The sequence below is a fragment of the Fringilla coelebs genome, assembly GCF_963513975.1.
Source record: "Fringilla coelebs genome assembly, chromosome: 2".
Classification (NCBI taxonomy): domain Eukaryota; kingdom Metazoa; phylum Chordata; class Aves; order Passeriformes; family Fringillidae; genus Fringilla; species Fringilla coelebs.
The window spans coordinates 69999505-70018901 of record NC_140029.1 but is presented as its reverse complement, the minus strand read 5'-3'; the positions used below and the strand labels follow the sequence as shown (position 1 = coordinate 70018901).

The 19397-nt window shown below is 41.9% G+C and overlaps 1 protein-coding gene across 1 annotated transcript in view; it reads left to right on the top strand.

Moving 5' to 3' along the window:
* MTUS2 (microtubule associated scaffold protein 2) overlaps positions 1-19397 on the top strand; it is a gene marked incomplete at its 5' end in the record, with an annotated part of 156573 nt that overhangs the window by 89409 nt on the left and 47767 nt on the right. The window contains 2 exons of the mRNA XM_084201322.1: positions 8085-8246; positions 16843-16941. Coding sequence (XP_084057448.1) covers positions 8085-8246; positions 16843-16941 — 261 coding nt within the window. The remainder of the gene's footprint in view (positions 1-8084; positions 8247-16842; positions 16942-19397) is intronic.

Here is a 19397-nt window from a genome sequence, read left to right as displayed (position 1 = left end):
AAGCTGGTGGGAATTCATTATTGCTGTTGGAATGTCATTAACACTTTTCTAAGGATTCTATATACCTGGAAGTGTCAAAATACTCCAAGCCAGTGTTCAAGCAAATTAAAAGCAGCGATTCTGGGGAAGAGGCATTTATTGATGACAAAATGCTACGAGGGCCAGCAGATGTCACTCCTTATAATAAGGCATGTGGCTCTAATTTGGCACTTCTTGCCATCAGGAGGAACCTCTTGCAGAGCAGATGTCATTTCTAATTCTGTCTTTCATGGGTGCCTGTGCCCCAGAGGGTTTGGTATGCCAGTTCAGAAGCAGGCTCAGTGCCATGAAAGCAGATGGTCATGAGCACAAGTCATGCTACAAAACTGGTGCTTCTAGAAGTGTGGGTGCTGAGACTGAGGGACTACCCAGGAACATCAACATCTTCCTGTGCCAGAAAGTTCCCCCTAAGTAGGCTGATACATGCCATTTGTGCTTTAGTGATAGTAAAAAATGGATGTTATCTCTATCTTCTTTCTGGTTATTTTAACTTTTGGCCATCCTCTGGTGATCCCGGGGGTCATTCTGGCAGCTGAGGGCATTGGACCAGATATGTGTCTGTGGCAAAAATGCCATCAGTGCTTGGTGTTACTTTGAGACCTCTGTAGTGCCTGGGAATTTTGTGGTGTAGAGGACTATACTGCTGAGCAGTGAGGGGGAGAAGTGGCCCCAGGACCTGTCTTCATCCATCTCCTCTGTGAGACAGCGCATGACTGTGTCAGACAAGACCTGAAGTAAATCTGTGCCCCCGTTTTACTTCTTTTCTGCTTTTTGCTTGGCACAGAGATTAGTCTTTTGCCTAAAACATTCAGCCTAAGTCAAAATTTTGTTGCACCAAAGACAGCCACAATTGCCCACACAGGGATCAAATAGACTTTTTAAGAAAAAGTGAGCCTTAAATAAGAATCTATTTCTGTAAATTTACTGAAAAAAGGATCCCAGAAAACCTGTTACTTGTATATAGTTACTTATTTACTCTCCCAAAATGAACCTTAGAGGAATTTAAATGTTTAACTGATATGTAATATGTTCTTAACTTGTGTCAGCAAGAAGAGCTTCCAAAGCATTATGAGTGTGTGCTTGCCTTCAAGTGTATGTCAGGTTTTAAGAACCAGCCCTTGCTACAGTTAATTGACAGGCTTCAGTAATTACAGAGTAAGATCAGATTACTCTGATCTGATCTATTAGAAATTTTAATCCATATGTCTAGGAGAAGCTTACAGCAGGTATGTTTTTCTCTTCTCAGTTAGAGAAGCAAACATTTCCCCAGTTCAGCTCCTGTGAGTACCACAGGAGACGCTCCAGTGGAGTATTCCTGACATGGGATGTGTCTTGTCACTGTGATCAGAGTCAAACACTGAATGAGGAAGGTTTGCCAGGAAGATTTGGTCATGAATGACCTTTGATGGCTCAGCTCCAAGTAATGCCAGGCGGTTCCTCTTTCAGAAGGTAGATACACAGTGATGTCTGAGGCCCATTTTAAAATGTCTGCGCAGCCCAGGTACCTTTGGCACTACTCCAAAAAACTTATATCTTCTGACAAATACTACAATTGATCAGCAAAATACTGTGCTGTCTTCACTCCATGTCCTATGGGGCTTTTTAGCCAGCCAATGCAAAAGCTCTCAGTTAGCCAACCAGCTGTAGAATCCGCCGGTGGCGGGCAAAGCTACCATGAACATGCAGACTTTATTACATAATAAAATGCTCATCTTTCCTGACAGAGATGTAACATCTCACCACGACCCAAATAAAATGGGTTATGTGATTCCAAAGTCTGGCCTAGTCAGCGAGTTGTCTGCAATTCCCAGTAACACATACAGAGGTTTTACTTTGTGGTAAAATTTTCACCTTGCCCAATGAGGCTTGTACCAGTTCAGGAGGGAGCAGCACATGGCTCCACTCAAGTAAGAAATTCACATAGCCAGATCCTAAAATATATATTTTATTTGGTGATGTGAAATGAATTAGTTAGCATTGATAGAAGGAGGTGTATCAGCAGAAGGCTGTATTTCTGCTATCTATTATATATGAAGGGCACTGAAGATGTGTTTGTGCCCCAAAAATTAATCTAGATTTCAAAAACTCAGTGTCATCAAAACGTGGAAATCATGTAAAGGAAGGAGCTTCAATTCCATTTGGGAGAGGCAAAACATCCCTTCTTTCCTTAAACCCACTTTGATGCAAGTGACACTAAGCTGAATGACCTCCTTTGCCAGTGACATGGAGCGTACATGGCCCAGCTCAGTGGATGCTTCTTGGCTGCAGCTCCAGCTGTGCTGGTGAGAAAAGGAAAGCCTGGAAGCCAGGCTAAGCCCAGTCTCCTTATCCCTCACCCTATTCTTCACACTGTGGCCCTGGTTTTGTCTGCTCTAACCCTCTCAGGAAAAGCTGCTGCAATCATCCTGGGTGGTGTCAGGATGAGCCAGCCTACAATGCTAAGCCAGCTTTTGTTTAGCAGTGCAAATACAGTCTGATGGACCAAGCTCCAAATAAAGGCCATGTGTGCCAGGGCATCCTGCTGGAAGTAGGGTTGCCAGGGCTGCACCAGCAGCTCAGGTGCCACCTGAGTTAGGAAAGCACAGGCTGAAGAGGTGATGCTTCCCTCTGCCCTGCCAGAAACACCACCTCTCTTTGGCTTGCCTGGATCAGCTGCAAGTGCAGGAGACAGCCCTTGCAGAAGCAGCCAGGGCAGCTGGAGGTGGAGGAAGAGCCTGCTGGTGCAGCTGCACAGAGCTGCTTTTGCAGCTCTTGTGGTGGTGGCCAACCTTGCGGGGTTCCCACCCTTCAGGTGCCCATCAGCTTTCTGCACAGCCAGCTCCGGGGGCCCCAAACCATCTGAGAGCAGGTGACCCAGGAGAAAGGGGCTTGGTGTTAGGGCTGGAGGGCACGGGGAGAGGGATGGACATGCAGCAATCTCTTACAGGTGTGGTAATGTACAAAAGCCACAGCTGGTCACAGTTGTCATCAATCATCAGTGATTAATTGGCCCAAAGGGCACAAAACTCCCTCCCTATCGGTGAGAGGGCTGCCTCAGAGGTAGTCACTGGCAGTGCAGATACCAAAAGCTATCTAAAGCTGTGCTGACAGGAACTGCAAATTTGGCTCCTTATTTTCATGGAAATTATTAACCTGAATTCAAAATTCAAGTTTCATTTTTGAATGTAAAGGCTTCTGAAAAAATGAGCTTTTAAAAAGTCATATGATCAGACGCAAAATAAATATTTGACAGAGAATTATTGCTCAAACAGCTTTGTCTGAGCCAAAAAAAAAACAGTAGGAAGAAAGACTTTGAGCTAAGTAAGTTAGGCTTAAGCATTGTGTGGACATCAATTCTTAAGCATCTTCTTTTCTGGATGGAAAATAAACCTGTCATGAGCTGGTGTCTGATCTCTTGTATATTTGGCCTGAGGAAATACCAGGCACTGTCTCTCTGCAGAGGCAAAAAACCCCAATTAGCCAGCTAGTAATCTTATGTACTATCAAAACATCTTAAAAACATGGTTAGCCCTCAGGGCTAATGATCACACCATATCTCTTGGTCCATAGCTTTGTTTCAGCTTGAGCTACAGAGCTGAATGTTCAATTATGTCTCTTGAAACTCACACTGTGAAACCTCATATTGAAATATGCCATGCTGGACTTCAAAACAGCAACCCTTAAAGTAGTGAAATAAAAATCTTGTTTGACAAGTTGCCTATCTGGTAATAATTCTATAAAATTTACTTACATCTTCATGTGTAATAGTCAGGAACAAAGAATGGGCATTAACCGAAGGATGGACAGATGTCCAAAGTTAGTGTGTCTTGCAGGTTTTGGTTTTAAGCATCACCTGATTATTTTCAGCAGTTAAGGTACTTTTCTTATCAGATCATTCCCCATGGCAGTGACTTTAAATTTCACATTATGCTTGTACTTTTGCTTGAAAACTGGGGCACAAAAGTGCAGCCTAGTAAAACCCAGAGGAATAATACATCCCACTATTTTGCAGATGAAAAAAGTCATTCCAGCCTCATTCATCATCAGGTTTTTCTGCTCACTCTCTGTCTCTGCTGTTTCCTTGCTGTGTGAATTTGAAAAGTGGCTCAAATCCTTTTTTAAAGCTTCTTCATTTCTGCGACTAGGAAGTGATTTAGAATTGCTAAGTGGGATCACTGATGCAACAACTAGTCATAACTTCATTCTCATTAACTTGGCATCAAGTAGCGTCCAGTAGCATCTTTATGCTGGAAAGGCCTTCATATATATAACCCTGGGTAAATGTTTGTCCTTCAGTGAACATGCACGATGGCAGCGTGTTCCCGATGTCTTGAGTGTGATTACAGCTGTGGCAGGAGCTATCAGCTCCCAGCCTCCTGCCAGCAGAGGGAATGTTTGACCTGCTGTGAAGAGCTGGAAACTCACTCCATGTCTCTGAGTGTCATAGGCTGCAGATAGCAGCCCACAGGACAGGGAGCTGCACTCATGCTGCACTCATGCACTCCTCTGCAGTTTGTTTGTCAGCAGCACACAGACCCGCAGGCATTGTCAAACAAGCTGCTTTTCTAGAGAGAATGCAAATTCTCCAGCAAATGGAGACCTTATTGCCCTTGACTTCAGACAGGGAAATCTGTAGCTGTGGGGCTCCAGAGCACAGCCCTTCCTATCATTGTCTCCTCTCAGATCAAGACCTGCTACACAACATGGCCTAATTAATTTCTCATCAAATGCAGAATTCTCCCCATTTATGTTCCTGCTAGTGTTACAGTTATATGTATTATCATATGATATTTCTATCCTTTTTTTATAAAATTTGTAAATAATTTCAGAAAAGGAGCACTTACAAGAGGCACAGACTTGTAGTGACACATGCAAAAGAGTCTTCCTTTTCTGAGGATGAGGAGCCCCTGAAATGAACTGCAGCCAGATGGTAAAAAGAGTGGTGACAGATACTGAGAAACAGTGGTTCAAAGACATCTAGGAGCCAGTGGGATTTTGGTCATGGTTCTCTTCAAACATGCAGCCTACAATATGTTCCCAGCCCTAATTTCTTCATGTCTACTGGTAAACAAGTGTAGGGAAGAGTGCTGCAGCTGGGACTTTCCAAGGTAACTGCAAGTCTTCAAAGGAATGTTCTTCTTTTCAATATATTTTTTTTCTCAGAAGCAGAAGAGTAGGATTCCTTGGGGCTCATAGTGAGGAGATGATAAAAGTGAGGCTGAAGGCCTTCAGCCCCAGCAGATTGTTAATGGCCTGTTAAACACTCTACAGCAGAGTCAGCAGTGCCGCTCCTCACAGAACAGAATCTGCAAAAATGCAGGGCCTTTTATGCAGCAGCCCCCAGACAACTCACCAGGTGCTTCAAAGGCAAGCAGAGTCTCCCCTGGTTTGGACAGAATGCCAAAGTAGAGGAGTAGGAGGGAAGAGGTGCAATACAGCAAAGGATGTGGTCACCTGGAAACTGTTCACCCACTGCACATCTGGTGGTTTTGTACAGGCTTTTACTGGAAAATAAGAGGTGGTACCATGGAAGGGCAGATGCTACCGATTCACCTGCTGCAGATAATAGTGGGAGGCATTATTTCATGAGGGACTGACAGATGGACCATCTGAATGATCTTTCTGATTTTCCTATAAGTTGATTCCTTGAAGTAAATGAAAACCTTTATTTTCCTCCCATGAGAAGTATGCATTCTCCTACGTCCTGAATTTAATTTCTTCTTTGAATCCTATTTGAGTTCTGGAATCTATGTGAAGCGAGGTGAAACTCACCTACCTCTGCTCCTGGGGAACTAGAGGCTCCTTAGTGATATCCATGGAAGCGGCAAACATTTGCTTTTTGGGGCATATTATACACACATGTTTGTATCCCACTGTCTCTTTTCAAGCTCCATCTATGAGTGAAGAGCAGAGTGAGAGACAATGTCTCTTAAGAGAAGCATTGACCTTATCTCAGCAAATCCTGGGTGTCCAGGTATTGCTGTTGTGCCTTAGCTGGATGGAGCAGCTCCTTCCAGGGCCCTGCTCCTCTGAGGGCTCTCCATGGATGCAGCTTCCTTTGGACCATGTCCACCTGTGCCAGTGTGGAGTGGAAATATCTGCTCCATCACGGTCCTCCCCACAAGCTGGAGGGGAAATTCCCTCTGGAATTGGCCATGGTCTTCTCCAGGCTCTGTAGGGAACACCTGCTCCCTCTGAGCCTCACACTTCTTCCTCCACTCCTCACTGTAGGGTAGTGAATGAATGTTGAAATTGAGAATAAAGGGTTTCCACTAAAGAACACTTGAACTCTATTTCTCCGCAAATAATAAGAGTAATTTACTCTTCAAGGTTAGTGCTTCTGCAAGGGAACCTTATTTTAAAATAGCTGAAGAAAGAAAAAAGATTTCTACAGGTGGTGTTACCTGAGCTGACAGGGTAAGCATATCTATGAGACCACTTCAGGAATAGCTTCAGGAGTGTGGTGCAGACAGCCTGAGGTGGACACACACAGGCTGCAGCATCCCCCTGGCCACCTGGCAGAAGAGATGCCCTCGTGCACAGCTGCAGAGGAGATGGGGCAGATTTTCTGCTGTTGTGACTTTGTGGAAGTCAGCAGTGTTTTGTCACAGTCAACTCAGCGGATAAACTCAAATGTTTGTTACACAGGTAAAAAAATGCATGCAGTCTGGATAGTCAACAGCCACCTGATGTGCTGAGGGGTTGTTTGTTATGTGCAGAGATGTGTAAAGGTGGCAAATGCTTCAGGTCTTTTTGTTCCTGTGCAGAGTACACTACACGGTTTTGAGTTTTTAGTGTGGCTTGGGAAAGGTCACATATGTTTGTGGAAGTCCATTTATGCTGCAGATACACTTTAAATTAAGAGGTATAGGCAAGGAGCCTCAAAACCACAGGAAAACTTTGAGCTGTTTTTTCAGAGCCAAAAGGGATATTCTTCCTTTATCAGAAAGAGGATTTTCTTTTCCAACCTGCTTTTTATTCCTCTAGTAGATTTTCTGTAATAAAGGCAAAAGTGAAATCTCTTCTTTACTTGCACACTTTCACGAAGCCTACGTCTTAAAAATATTGGAGACTTGGATGTGCCAATTATTAAGATAATGCTATCATTTTCCTGCAGGCAGTAACTAACCAATATTATACTGTATCTTTGTAAAACAATTGAAATAAAAATTATAGTCCTTTTCTGACATCCTTTGTATTTCTTGCACTATCTCCACTAGTTTTTTCAAACAAAATGTTCATTCTTCTGCAAATGTTTAAGTCCAGATCTGCTGTAATCTTTTGCTCCTCTTAGGCCTTGTAGACAGATAGGCAAAAACAACACTCCAACTTTGCCTTTCTCAACTGTTAAGAAAATATTGTTTTCCTTATGTCTACAAGGAATCTAGGATGTCATTATTCTGTAGATGGCAAATGCAGGAGGACACCAAACCCATTTAAAGTTTTGAAAGAGGTCAATTTAAGGTGGAAAACTTGGCAACCTAATATTTGTTATGAGAATATTACTGAAGTGGATGTGAGAGTTAAGGCAGAATTTTTTCTTTGTTCTTTATCTTATTATTCAAATGTCTGAGTGTGATCTGAGGGACTCTGAGGGAAATCTCCACCTGAGCAGGGAAATTTGAAACTTTGCACCACTGAGCCCTACTATTCCTCACTATTTCGAACATCAGCAGATTCCAAGGGTGATAGGGTGAATGTGTGGTGTGGCTCCTCCAGCAGCTACAAAACCATAAACTCACCCACCCATATATTTAGGAATTCCTTGGTTTCTTTATGAGTGTTGTAGCCATGTGCCTTCATAGAGGCAGACAAAGAGAAGGTCTTAATTTCCTGTTGGAACCAGACTGTAACAGCTGCCGAGACTTAGCATTTAAGTAAGTTGTTGGGAACTCCTTTTTTCCACCTGAGGGTTTATACTGGAGCAAGTCCATGTCACTTAGCCCAAGCTGCAGGCAGAACTTGTCGCTGTGGATTATAATTGCTGATAGAAGTTCGGTCTGTATGCCACAGCTCACATACATTTTTTATGGACTTATAATTAGTGCAATTCCGGTCTCCTGCAGGTTCCAACTTTGGAAATGAAGAGCAGACCACCCCTAGGGCACCTGCACCTTCCAAGGATGCTCCCAAGGGGAGCAGCAAAAGCACGACGCAGGTATCGAGCGGCACAGCGACGCCCCGCAGGAGCTTACTGCCGGCACCAAAAACCGCCACAGCACCCGCTGGTAAGTGCTCCAAGCTTCAAACACCACCTGCCTTAGGCCAAGAAGTGCAGAAACCTTGCTGTGATGCTGTTTTACTGCTTGCTTTTAATTAATTTTCATGCCATCCTTGGGCCCATTTCTTGTGTGCTGATTTGGACTCCATTTATTGTAGACCCTTTTGAGCGCAGTCAACAACGCAGCTATAATCTCATTTTGTGAGTTATGTGTAAAATTGAAGGCATTTACTGTCCCTAACTACCCATGCCAGAGATTTAGTGCATATATTGTTGGTTCTCAACAAGCAGCTTTTTGAAAACACTGCATTGCTTTAGAGACCAAAGCATTCCATCGAGCAGATCATTCATTGCTAGGTATGTTTGCAGTGATGGGGATATTGGCCTCTAGGTTTAAGTTTTTTTTGTTTTTCTACTTAGAGAGGCAGAAGGAGACAAGCAAACAAAGCAAAAAACTCCTAGTCTTGTTTCCAGATTGTTTCCTTGCCTAAACTCTCCTTCTGCTCAATTCAGTTATGTCTCAAATAACCAGTTCCACCAAGTTCAGATTAGATCTGACAGTTTAGATTCCAAAATAAATAATTTTATCCAGGCTGGTTCTTACTCAACAGTGTTTCATCTCTATGTAAGTTCCATTGGGTTTGATAGCACATTGCAAATGGAGCTGGGAAGGAAAAGTCAGTGCAAAATATGACACAAAGACTTTATGAATTGCTAGTTCTTGTCCCCTGGTTTCAAGACAGATTAATCTGTTGTAGTGGTGTGACGTGGCTGGACAACAGGTCCCCACCAAACCAGCCAGACAGAGGGAGATAAATACAATAAAAGGCTCGTGGGTCAAGGTAAGGATGAAGGGATAACAGCTATTTCCATGTCATAACCTTGCCTGATTTATTCTGGAAGGAAACTGTCGCTATGGAACACAAAAGAACGCAGGCACACAGTGCTGCTCTCAAGGTGAAGGGCAAAAAAGGGGAAGTTAATTTTCTGACTCCAACATTTATAGTTTTCCAAAAGTGACAGTGGATTGGAGGGTGACAGTGCCACCTCTCCAATGACGCTGGACAAACCAACAGTCCATCAAAGTTCTCCTCCTCCATAAAGGAATGCAAAACAATGTGCTATTTACAGAAAGTGTGTGAGGAAGTTCTCTAAAAGAATGTCAACACCAGAAAGCTTAGAAAATCTTCAAAAATCAGGGTGACAGGAAATGAAACATGGAAGTAGGGTTACCTGCCTGTGTTATGCAAGCAGTCAGACACAGATCCTGAACAGGGGTTGCTGACAAGTTTAGGAAGTTGTTATTATACACAACAGATGAAAGCAAAAGAAACTATGATAGTCCAATGTTCTGGTTTAATTTTTTATGAGCCAGCTTAGCAGCAATTCATTATTTTTAATTTTTTTTTTTAAATTAAAACAGTGTCATGGTCCCTCAAAATGCTAAGTATTTGATAGGAGCAAAGGTTGAAATAAATCAAAGAAATGATGAAGGCAAGGTTTTTTTTGCAGTTCTAATCTTGCCTCTCTTGCAATAGCATATGAACACTGGGTGTAGATCCCAAAGTGACAGAGATACCTACAGAATGTAAATTTTTCTGTTTAGGTATTCTTTGGACAGTGACTTCTATTGGCTTGATGTTGCATATATATTTAGCATCTGACCAACCTCCTGTGCAAGACATTGCAGTTACTAAACTAAAGTGCTTAGAGCACTCCACAGTTATAGCTGGGGAGCACAGGCACTGCGTGTATTGCACACAGCATATTTTATAAAAGGAAGGAGAAAAGTATTTCACAAAGAGGTTGGCAGTAATTTAAATATTAATAATATTTCTGAAAGAGTGCAATATCAGGTAATGTAAAAAATTACCTTTGTATTTCAGAGACATACATAATTTTATCTATGTATGAATAGTAAATTAATTCACAAATGCAAATATCTACCTATATTAATGAATAGAAAATAGCCATCAAAAATCACATGAAAGCTTTCATGTATTAGATATTTCTTGAGAAGACCACATGAACTGTAAATTTTCACTCAAAACAAATAAAGACACAACTGCTCAAGAGCGATTACATTCCTGATATTTCACTGAAAGTGCTTGTGAAATAAATTGGACTGTAGGGAATAAAAAAAAAATTCATTAATGAAAATGGACCCCTTTAGCTTCTGCTGTGCAGCAGATGATGCTGTGCTTCAGATGATCAAAAAAGAATTCAGGCATGGGACAATAGCAGTGGAAGATCGTTGTCATGCAAATTGTTTTGCAGGCATGAACTGATGGCCTTTCAACTCCTCTGTGAAATGAGTTCCCTTAATTAGGTTGCAGTGTATTGCTCAGCCCTTTTTATACTTACATGTCTGTCAATTTATAGAAGAGGGGAAAGAAAGCGCATACTTGACTAGAAAAAGAGAGGTCTTTTAATTTCACTTAAATATATTAGCTACTTTGGGAAGTGCAGTGATAACCTAACTAAAACTTACCAATTCTATATTGCTTCATATTTTGTTTAATGATAGGTGAGAGCAGCTCTCCATCAGGAAATCTGCAACTATAATCTTACTCTGAAATTCATATAAGCTTCTTCTTCCCACAGATGTTGATTAAAATATATAGTACTTGAAGCATACATAGATGAATTTTCTGGTTTAAATTTCCCTTAAAATGGAGGAATATCTGCAGAAGGCAATGTTCAGAGACTCAGTTCTGTCCACCAGGCTGGATCTGCCACCCAACTGTCTATGAAATCAGAGAGCTGTGGGATTTTATTTTTTCTATGCCCTGATACAGAGTTTGAGGGGCGTGTGTTATGGGATTCCTATATCTACATGGTTATTATTTAATGACTGTTGTCATGCATGAGAAATATCCTAATTTGAGTGCAATGACAGTGACAGTAAAAAATTAATTTGAGCAGCTTGTGCCTACTTGCCCCCCTAAATTAAAGACAATCAAAAGCATTGTTCAAAAAATTCACCCAGTCAATTCCTGTGCTTCTACAAGTACCAGTAAATCATATATAACAGGACAGGCTGTTAAATGCAATCAGTCAAGACGAAAAATATGAGGCCAGTGTTATCTCAGCTCTCACCAGCAATCTTACAGTGTAAAATGTGCTTTTTTTGATCAGATTCTGCAAAATCCAGACATCAGCAGGAGGGAGAGGGATGAGCTGAGGTTACCTGAGGGGGGAAGGGTGAGCACCAGCACTGTTGCAGGGATGAAGGGAGAAGAGTCTGCTGCTGCCTTGTTCCACCTTGCAAACGCTTTCCCTGCCAAGCTGAAGAGCAGTGTGCAGTGGGTCACATTCATATTGTTCCTCTACTGAACACTGGGAGGTGCAGCACTACCTTGCAGGTGAAAGTGGGAGCTCATCTGCAAGTTTTCAAGTTTTCCTGCCTTTCTTCTGGGAACCACTCTGAAACGTGCCATAGCACAACTGTGTGGGGAAGTGTCTTGGTTTGAAATTTCAACCTTAAGCAGGAGGAGACAATAAAATGCCATAGGATCCATGCAAAATGGCAGAAAGAGGAGCAGTTATTTTAACTCTTCAACTAACTAACTGGATGTTCTGAATTACCCTGAGAATTTCTATTCAGTCCAAAGAATGATTTGTTTTATCAGCTGTATCTTTTCCTTTATTTTTTTAAACACCTGCTAAAGAGATTGCAATTTTAATACAAGAACAAGGCAACCGTTTTCAGACAAGACAATTAAATAGTTGTTATCCTTTTTTTCTTATCAGATTGACTTCAAATTTGAAACAAATACAGAGGCAAAAACACAAGCATTAGCAGTTTCTACTTCAAGAAAAACACAGTCTTTCTTCCTCATCTACTTCTTTATTCGGTCATTCAGTGCCTCATAGATCACAGGGAGTAGAGAGTCTCTAGAGAGAATTAGACTGCTCTCATTCGACAGAAATCCATCATATTTCCAGCTTTGCTCATTTTCTCTCAAACAATGCATGCAGGGATGTGTCACTACTCACCAAGGACATGACTAGTCGTGGGTATCAGGGGGAAAGGCAGAAGAAAGCTCAAAGGAGCTCCCTGTGTCTGTGAGTGACTGAAGATATTTAGATATTTCCTTGGGTTTGTTTTTGGTTTTTTTTAACTTGCAAACTGCATTAGTTAACTTATAAAATACTCCTGAGAACAGTTGGGATCCATCTGAATGCAGTTAGTCCCATTGAATTGTTAATGGTGTCTACAGCATGTTAGGATTTGTTTTGGAATAAATACTCAATGTACAATTTGTTAACTTGCTTTCAGTCTGAAGTATGAAAGCAAATGGAAGCCTATCCCAGTATACTGGCTTTTGAAGACTCAAAAATGTACAGGCAAATGCAAGTGCTGATTCTGCAGTGCTTGAGGAGATGTCTTGGATAAGGTGTCTTTGCTCTGGTTCCTAGGCTAGCATTCAGCACTGCTGGAGGAATGGGGAAGTGGCTTTGTTTGTCTGCTACTTTTCTAAGTGATTTCTGGGATGTTTTGCCTTGTGTTTCTAATTATTTTGCATTTGCTCCTTCTGTTTCATTTGGAGCAGGCTGTGTATGTTAATTAGGAAATGTAAATACCTTTACAGAACTGTGTGTTTAGAGGCCTTTTTCAAAACAAAAAGTTGTAAGCACACTAGCAGAGAAGACAAGCAAATATTTATGCTCATTGTTCTCCTATGACCTGAAATATCCATTTCTTTACACAAATATAGCTTTTAAAAGAGGGGAAATGTTGAGAGATTTCTAACCTTAAATGGAATGTAGATTCACATAAAAATTAGTACTTTGTGGCTTTGATTACTGGCTACCAGAAACAAAACTTTTCATTGCATGAGCTCTGTCAGTGGTAGGAGGGGGCAGAGCCTTGGATAGCGCTCTAGAAAGCCTGGAAGTTAGTGGTAGTTTCTGAGATACCAGGAACTTTTTGCTAGGAAGCTCAGTGCTAAAAGCCCTGATTATGCAGGAATAAGGCTAATGCACAGGCATTTAACACAGAGCTAATTGGAATTCCATATTTCCAGTCTGTGGCCAATAACATTAGGAATTTGAATAAATTTTGTTCCAGATCAGATTTAACATACATTATAAAAGACAAATTTAGAAGAAAATGAAAAAGTGTGCAAGTTCAAGAAATATTCATTCACATTTATGGTGCTTAATTTCCTTTTGTAATTTAGTGCATTTTTTAATATTTTATGATCGCACACATAACACCTTTTGACATTTCAAAATATATATGACAGAATACGATTTGAGGTTTTACATGTGTTCAGGCCTGTAATAACAGCTGAATAATGTTTGTCTTGTTTCCTGAGTTACCCTGGAGCATCAGACCTTTTTTTGTGCATTTTAGTCTTTCAATTGCTTTTTGTACACTTCAGGCTGGAAAGGATCAAACTTTATAACCTCCTGCTGCACCATACCCTGTGCTACTGCACATTATGCTAATTACTACACCAGTGCTCTCCCTCAGATATTTTAAACTTGAAATTCTATATTTCTGTGAAATGACAAAATCCGGGCCCAAACACTTGTAATCTAAAGATTTATTTTCCCTGCAGGAAATCAACATGTTTTCTGAATGTTTCCCTTTGAACCACCTAACAGCTGTTGTTTCAAAAGACAAGAAGAAGCCCCAGTTTTAGAAAGGCATTCAGCTCAAGCTCTTATATGAGGTCTGATGCCAGGGATGGCTCTTCCCCTAAAATTTCCCTGTGGGTGATGAGCTTAGCAAAACGATAACAGTTTGTTCCCGCAGACCGTCCTTCCTTTTGCCTGCTGTGTGCTTTCTAAATCCCTCTCCTCTAAGGAGGGCCACCGAGAGGCCACCAGGGATCTCCTACTTATGAAGGAGAAGTTGAATAATTGCTAGCTCCACGTGTCCCTGTCCCTGTCCCCTTCCCAGGCAGGCTGTGCTGGCACTGGCTCTTCCCTTGCGGCACAACCCCTCCTCCCTTGCCCGCTGGCTGTGCCGCTGCCCCATCCGACCTCCTAGTCTTTTAAAATGAACAAGGGCACTGATCTTCCTTGGTATTCGTCCTGCTTATTTCTCCTTGCCCAGATATCTGTTTGCACCTTCTTGCTGCTGGTCTTCCACTTTCTGGAGCAACATCCCCCATGCAGCTGCACCTGCTGGGCAGCGCCCGTACACAGCTCCCACGGCTCTGCACAGACCCTGCCCTGCCCCGTGCAAAATCCTGGGCTTCTTTGCTCCATTTTCTTTCAACCAAGCTCTAACTGGGCAATTGATTCTTGTTTTGTGCTGAAGGTCAAGGGATTGAGTGAATTCCCTAGGTATTCCTCATTGAAAATGTCTCAAAACCAAAAGCAGTTAATTATTTACATGCCTAAGGAAAGCATAAGGAAAGCACACACTTTACTGTCGTCTGTGTTTGGCATCTGGCAAAGCAAAATTTATGGAGGAGTTCTGCATATGGCGCATTTGTACATTATATTTTTATTTTGAAAGCCCCAGAAAAGCCGAAGCCTTATTACCTTGAAAAAGTGATGCTTGAATCTATAACTATATAAACTGGTTTTGTCTCATAGCTGCTAGCTCAGGTAGGTCCTTAGTAATGAAAAGGCACCATAAACTTATTTTATGCCCTACTCTGTAGTAAAGTACAGTGTAATAGGGGGCTGGCACAGGCAATTTCTATCTTCAGTCACCTCACTGTGAAAAGCATTAATCAGAAATGAGAATCTTAGCCTCAACATCTTGTATTTATGAACAGCAGAGAAAACGGAGATGGACAAAAGTAAAGGTATGAGCAAGTGTTCAGTCTTTACAAGCCCCTGACAGCTGATGGGGTAATTTGCCTATGAGCAGTGGAAGAGAGTCAAAGAGGGTTTTAGAACTTGTCCCATGCTTCCCTCCCACAAACAGCTGGACATGCAGGTGCATGTGCTCTTTCCAGAAGCACTCTGCAAGCAAACCCTGAGAGACAGCGCTAGGAATTATGCAGCTCAGCTTCTGGTGCATGGCAAATGCTGCATCTGCAGCTCTCTGCATGCAAGTCCTGATGCAGGCAGAAGTGGAAAGGTGAAAGATGCATCAGAAATAAACCTCTATATACTGCAGCTGTGACTAGGTGTGGCTTTGGAGGGAGCAGAAAACTAGTAAGGCAGTAAGTGTCCCTCAAGATTACGATCCCCATATAAAACGATCATTTTTCTCCACTGTATTTTTTATTAAGTAAAAAATTACATTTTATATTAAGTAAAATGGAAGGTAGTGTTAGCTTTCAGATGGCCACTGTCATTAGGCACCACCAAGAAAATCTGATGTCATTTTCCTGCTTCAGATACTTCAGATTCTGTGGGACCTTTTCCTATAAGATCTCTGTGAACATATTCATAAGAGAGGGGAAAGTCAATAAGGCAAACTATTTTTTCCCTCTATAGTTAAGTCATTTACCTTAAATCTCTCTGGTTTTCCTGTGTATCCAGGTGCTGTGACACAGCCCTTCAGACTAAAATGCATCCCCCAATGAACCCTAATGGTGAAAAGAAAAGAAAGCAAACAGGAAACTACATTATTGTCCCAGGGATTTGCTTTTTATTGCTCTTTCTCCTTACTTCTTTGATGAAAAATTTCTGCTTGAGATCCTGTGACTATCACACCATGTTTAAAGGAGCAGGGCAGGACCTCATGTTACTGCACTCAGCATGGTCCCCACAGCTATTTTGATGGGAGCTGTGGGTGGGCAGGAGGAGCTGAGCTTGGGTGGCCACTCTGGCTTTCAGAGGAAGTTGTGTCTCCCTGGTGCAAGAGGCAGTCTCTGACTGCAGAGCTCCGACAGCTGGCAGACCATCCCGAGGCCCTGAGCAGAGAGCTCCAGTGGTGGGACAAATAACAGCAGACACTGAGTTGCCTCTCTCAGAAACATTCCGTGCCCTGGTTCATCCCACACTGGCACAGTGTCCTGCAGGTTTGTGCCCTGAATGTGCTTGCCCACCTCTGTCCCTGCCTGACTTACTGCACAGACAGACACCCACTCTCCTGTCCGGGCAGCCACATCCAGCACAGCTCTGACACCTCCCGCCTGCTTCTGCTTCTGGCCTCTCTCTTCACTGCATGAGACCATCTTGGAAAGCTGGTGTCCAGAAAAGGCAGCTTCCTGACCTGTGGAAAAGGTGACAGGGCAGGAAATTGCAGGTAATTTCAGTCAGCTTTGCACAGTCCTATTCCACTCTTCCTGCAGCCCAGAGCGAGGTTGCACAGCAAGGTGAAGAGACAGAACACAGCACTCAGGACACATAGGATGTGCCACCTGTGTGGCTATTTGTGCCTTAATGGCATTTGTCATGGTGCAGATGACTGGAAAGCCAAGGTAGTGTGTAAGGCCTTCTGTCCTTCTTCATTGCTGTGCATGCAGCTCAGCTGCACGTACACAGTCGTGGCTGCAGACACGTCAGGTTGGCGTGCAACCCAGAAGTGCTGTGTAGCATCATTCTGTGCAGAGCCCAGGACATTGACTGGTGAAATACATTTTGCCATTTTGATGTGTGTCTTAGTGACACAGTTCTGCCCAGCTATGAACAGAATTATAAACCAGGTGTCTTTTTACCTTTCATTTTTTTTTCTAAAACAGGTGTGAAGAAAGAAGTGCAAAAAGATCAGGATGCTAGCAGACCAGCTGTCTCATCCCCTAAGAAATCAGCAGTAACAGCCACCAAACTCCATTCACCAGGTATTTATGAACCTGAAAGCACTGTTTCAGGAAAGATTTAAACTTGTTGACTTTGCTCCTCTTGTTAACACACTCAAATCTGAGACCTGCTATTGTTAAGTGAGGATTGACTGTGTCCAAGGTTCATTAAGCTGGCTACAGCAGGCTTTATCATAGCAATGCATGAGCTGAACAGACTTTTGTTCTCTTTGTTATAACCATGCAATCATCTCTCACTCAAAGCAAAGAGTTGTTGCTATTACATGTTTAAGGGCACAGGAATATTTTTTTTATCATTACAATTTTCTTACATAATAAGAGGACAGATACATATAGCAAAATAAAAGACACCTCAGAGAATTGCCTGGAGTGATAATGTTTTGCTCAGAATCTACTCTTACTTTCATGCAGAGGCGCTAAATTTCCTGGGCTATTTCTATGCATAACTGGAAAAGGGACTATCTGTAGAAATTGCCTCCAAAGTGCTATTGGGACATTATCAATTTATACCTCAGTATCGGTTGAGGTTAAAACCAAACACATGCTTTTAACATTTCTGAAGAATAACTTTTTTTTATTTACTAAAACAAAGAGAACTTGTTTCTATTTATGTCTACTGAGTGTACATTAACAAATGGATAAGGTGCCTAAAGGCTTTTGTGAGGCTGGCCTTTGGTTGATCTAAATGCTTCTGAAATGAGTATGCGTGGTCCCACTGATTTGATTGTGCTTGCAGTTCATCTTCTGTTATCTCATTTTTAAGGCTCTGCTTGAATACTTAAAATGTCACCTCTACAGCTATGTGATACTGAAATTATAACTGTGGGGGATAGAACCCCATGTTGCTTCATTTGGTGGCAGAATATAAATAATGTAGAAGAGCTCTCCAGCTCCTATAACTTGCACCAAGAATTTCTCCATTATTATTAAATTCAATCTCTATTCATCTTCTTGTCAACCAACAAAATCAATAAAATGGAAGGTTAAATTTAATCTTCCCAGGCACCAACAGGACACCAAATTCTTCTCCTGACAAAGATCCTAGAGTAAAAAGATGAACTTAACACTGTCCTCAGAGTCATGTAATTTACAGGCTATTTTGCACCTGGTGAGATCACAGAGAGACCCAAAGAATTTGTTGCAGAGAGTGCCAGACCAGAAGCTCACCGGTGTTTATAGCGGTGGGAGTCCAGTTTAAGCATCAGCACTGATTGTGGCTGTAGCAGCATGTTACAGCTCAGCTGATTTGCTTCCACTGGGATTGCAAAGCAAAATGGAACACTGGAATATTTGTACAGTGTATTTGTATTGTCTTAAGGAGGTCTGCATCTCCACGGGTGACTTCATCATTTTCAAGGCCTAAAATTTTGGCATATCCAATTCATGAGGCCTCAAAGGTTTCTTCATTCTCCTGAGAGGCTGAGTAACTGACCTCCATCCATCAGACTGATTAAAAATTTGTTCAGCTTGCTTGTCTGCAATTAAGCCAATGTGAATTTGTTTATCACTCTAAGGATCAAGTAGGAAAATAAACCTCATCTTCATTTCTTTTTTTTAGAGTAGCCTTTGGCATCCTTTGAAATAACAAAGCAATAATGGCAATTTTTTCCCCTACTTAACAATTTCAAAAAATACTCAAAGCAGCCTTTGACAAGTACACACAGTGTAGCTGATGCTAAGGGACAGTCACAGACTTTCCTCCATCAGAATCACAAGCTCCTGCATAGTTCACACTTTTTGATGGGAGAGAAGGTGTCTCACAGGTAATTTCACCACAGCTACTTCTGGCTATGAAACAGGTTCCAAACTTTCTGAGTGCTGTTTCTAGATTGTATTTGCCTCTGTTACTGGCCTTCTCACATTCAGTTCCTGTTAATCAGTGCTGGTTTTTGATTGTTGTACACAAATTTTTCAAGCTTTGAAACTGAAGAATTGCAAGGGAGTTTTGAGATGCAGAGTCTTGCAGGGATCTCAGTTTTATCCTTTGATGCAATACTGCTCCTGAGATCTGTGTATAGGAACAGGTGTCGCAGATGCAAGTGCTTTCCTTCCATACCATTTTAGAATGGAGTCCCCTGCTTCTGGCATCTGTCACAAGGCTTGATAACAATTGTCTCTAAGTAATTTACTCACTTTCCTTACCAAAATGTTGGAAATTGGACGGTTAAAAGGCGAATAAATTGCATTCCCCATCTAAATCCTCATGGACAGTGTTAATTATGAGTATATACTTGTTATGTCTCCCTAGTTCAAACACTCATGTAGATAAAAAAGACTTGGGAGTTTTGAAGCGGATCAAAGGGGTGCAGTGATTTCAGCACACACTGGGTCTGCCCCTCTGGTCCCACCATCAGCAAAAAGGACATTGAGGATAAGGGCCAGCATCATTAATATATACCCTGTTTTGTGCAGAGCAACAGAAGAGAGACATCAATGGCAGAATAAGCTTAGTAAGCTGCCTTTCAGACCCAAATGAA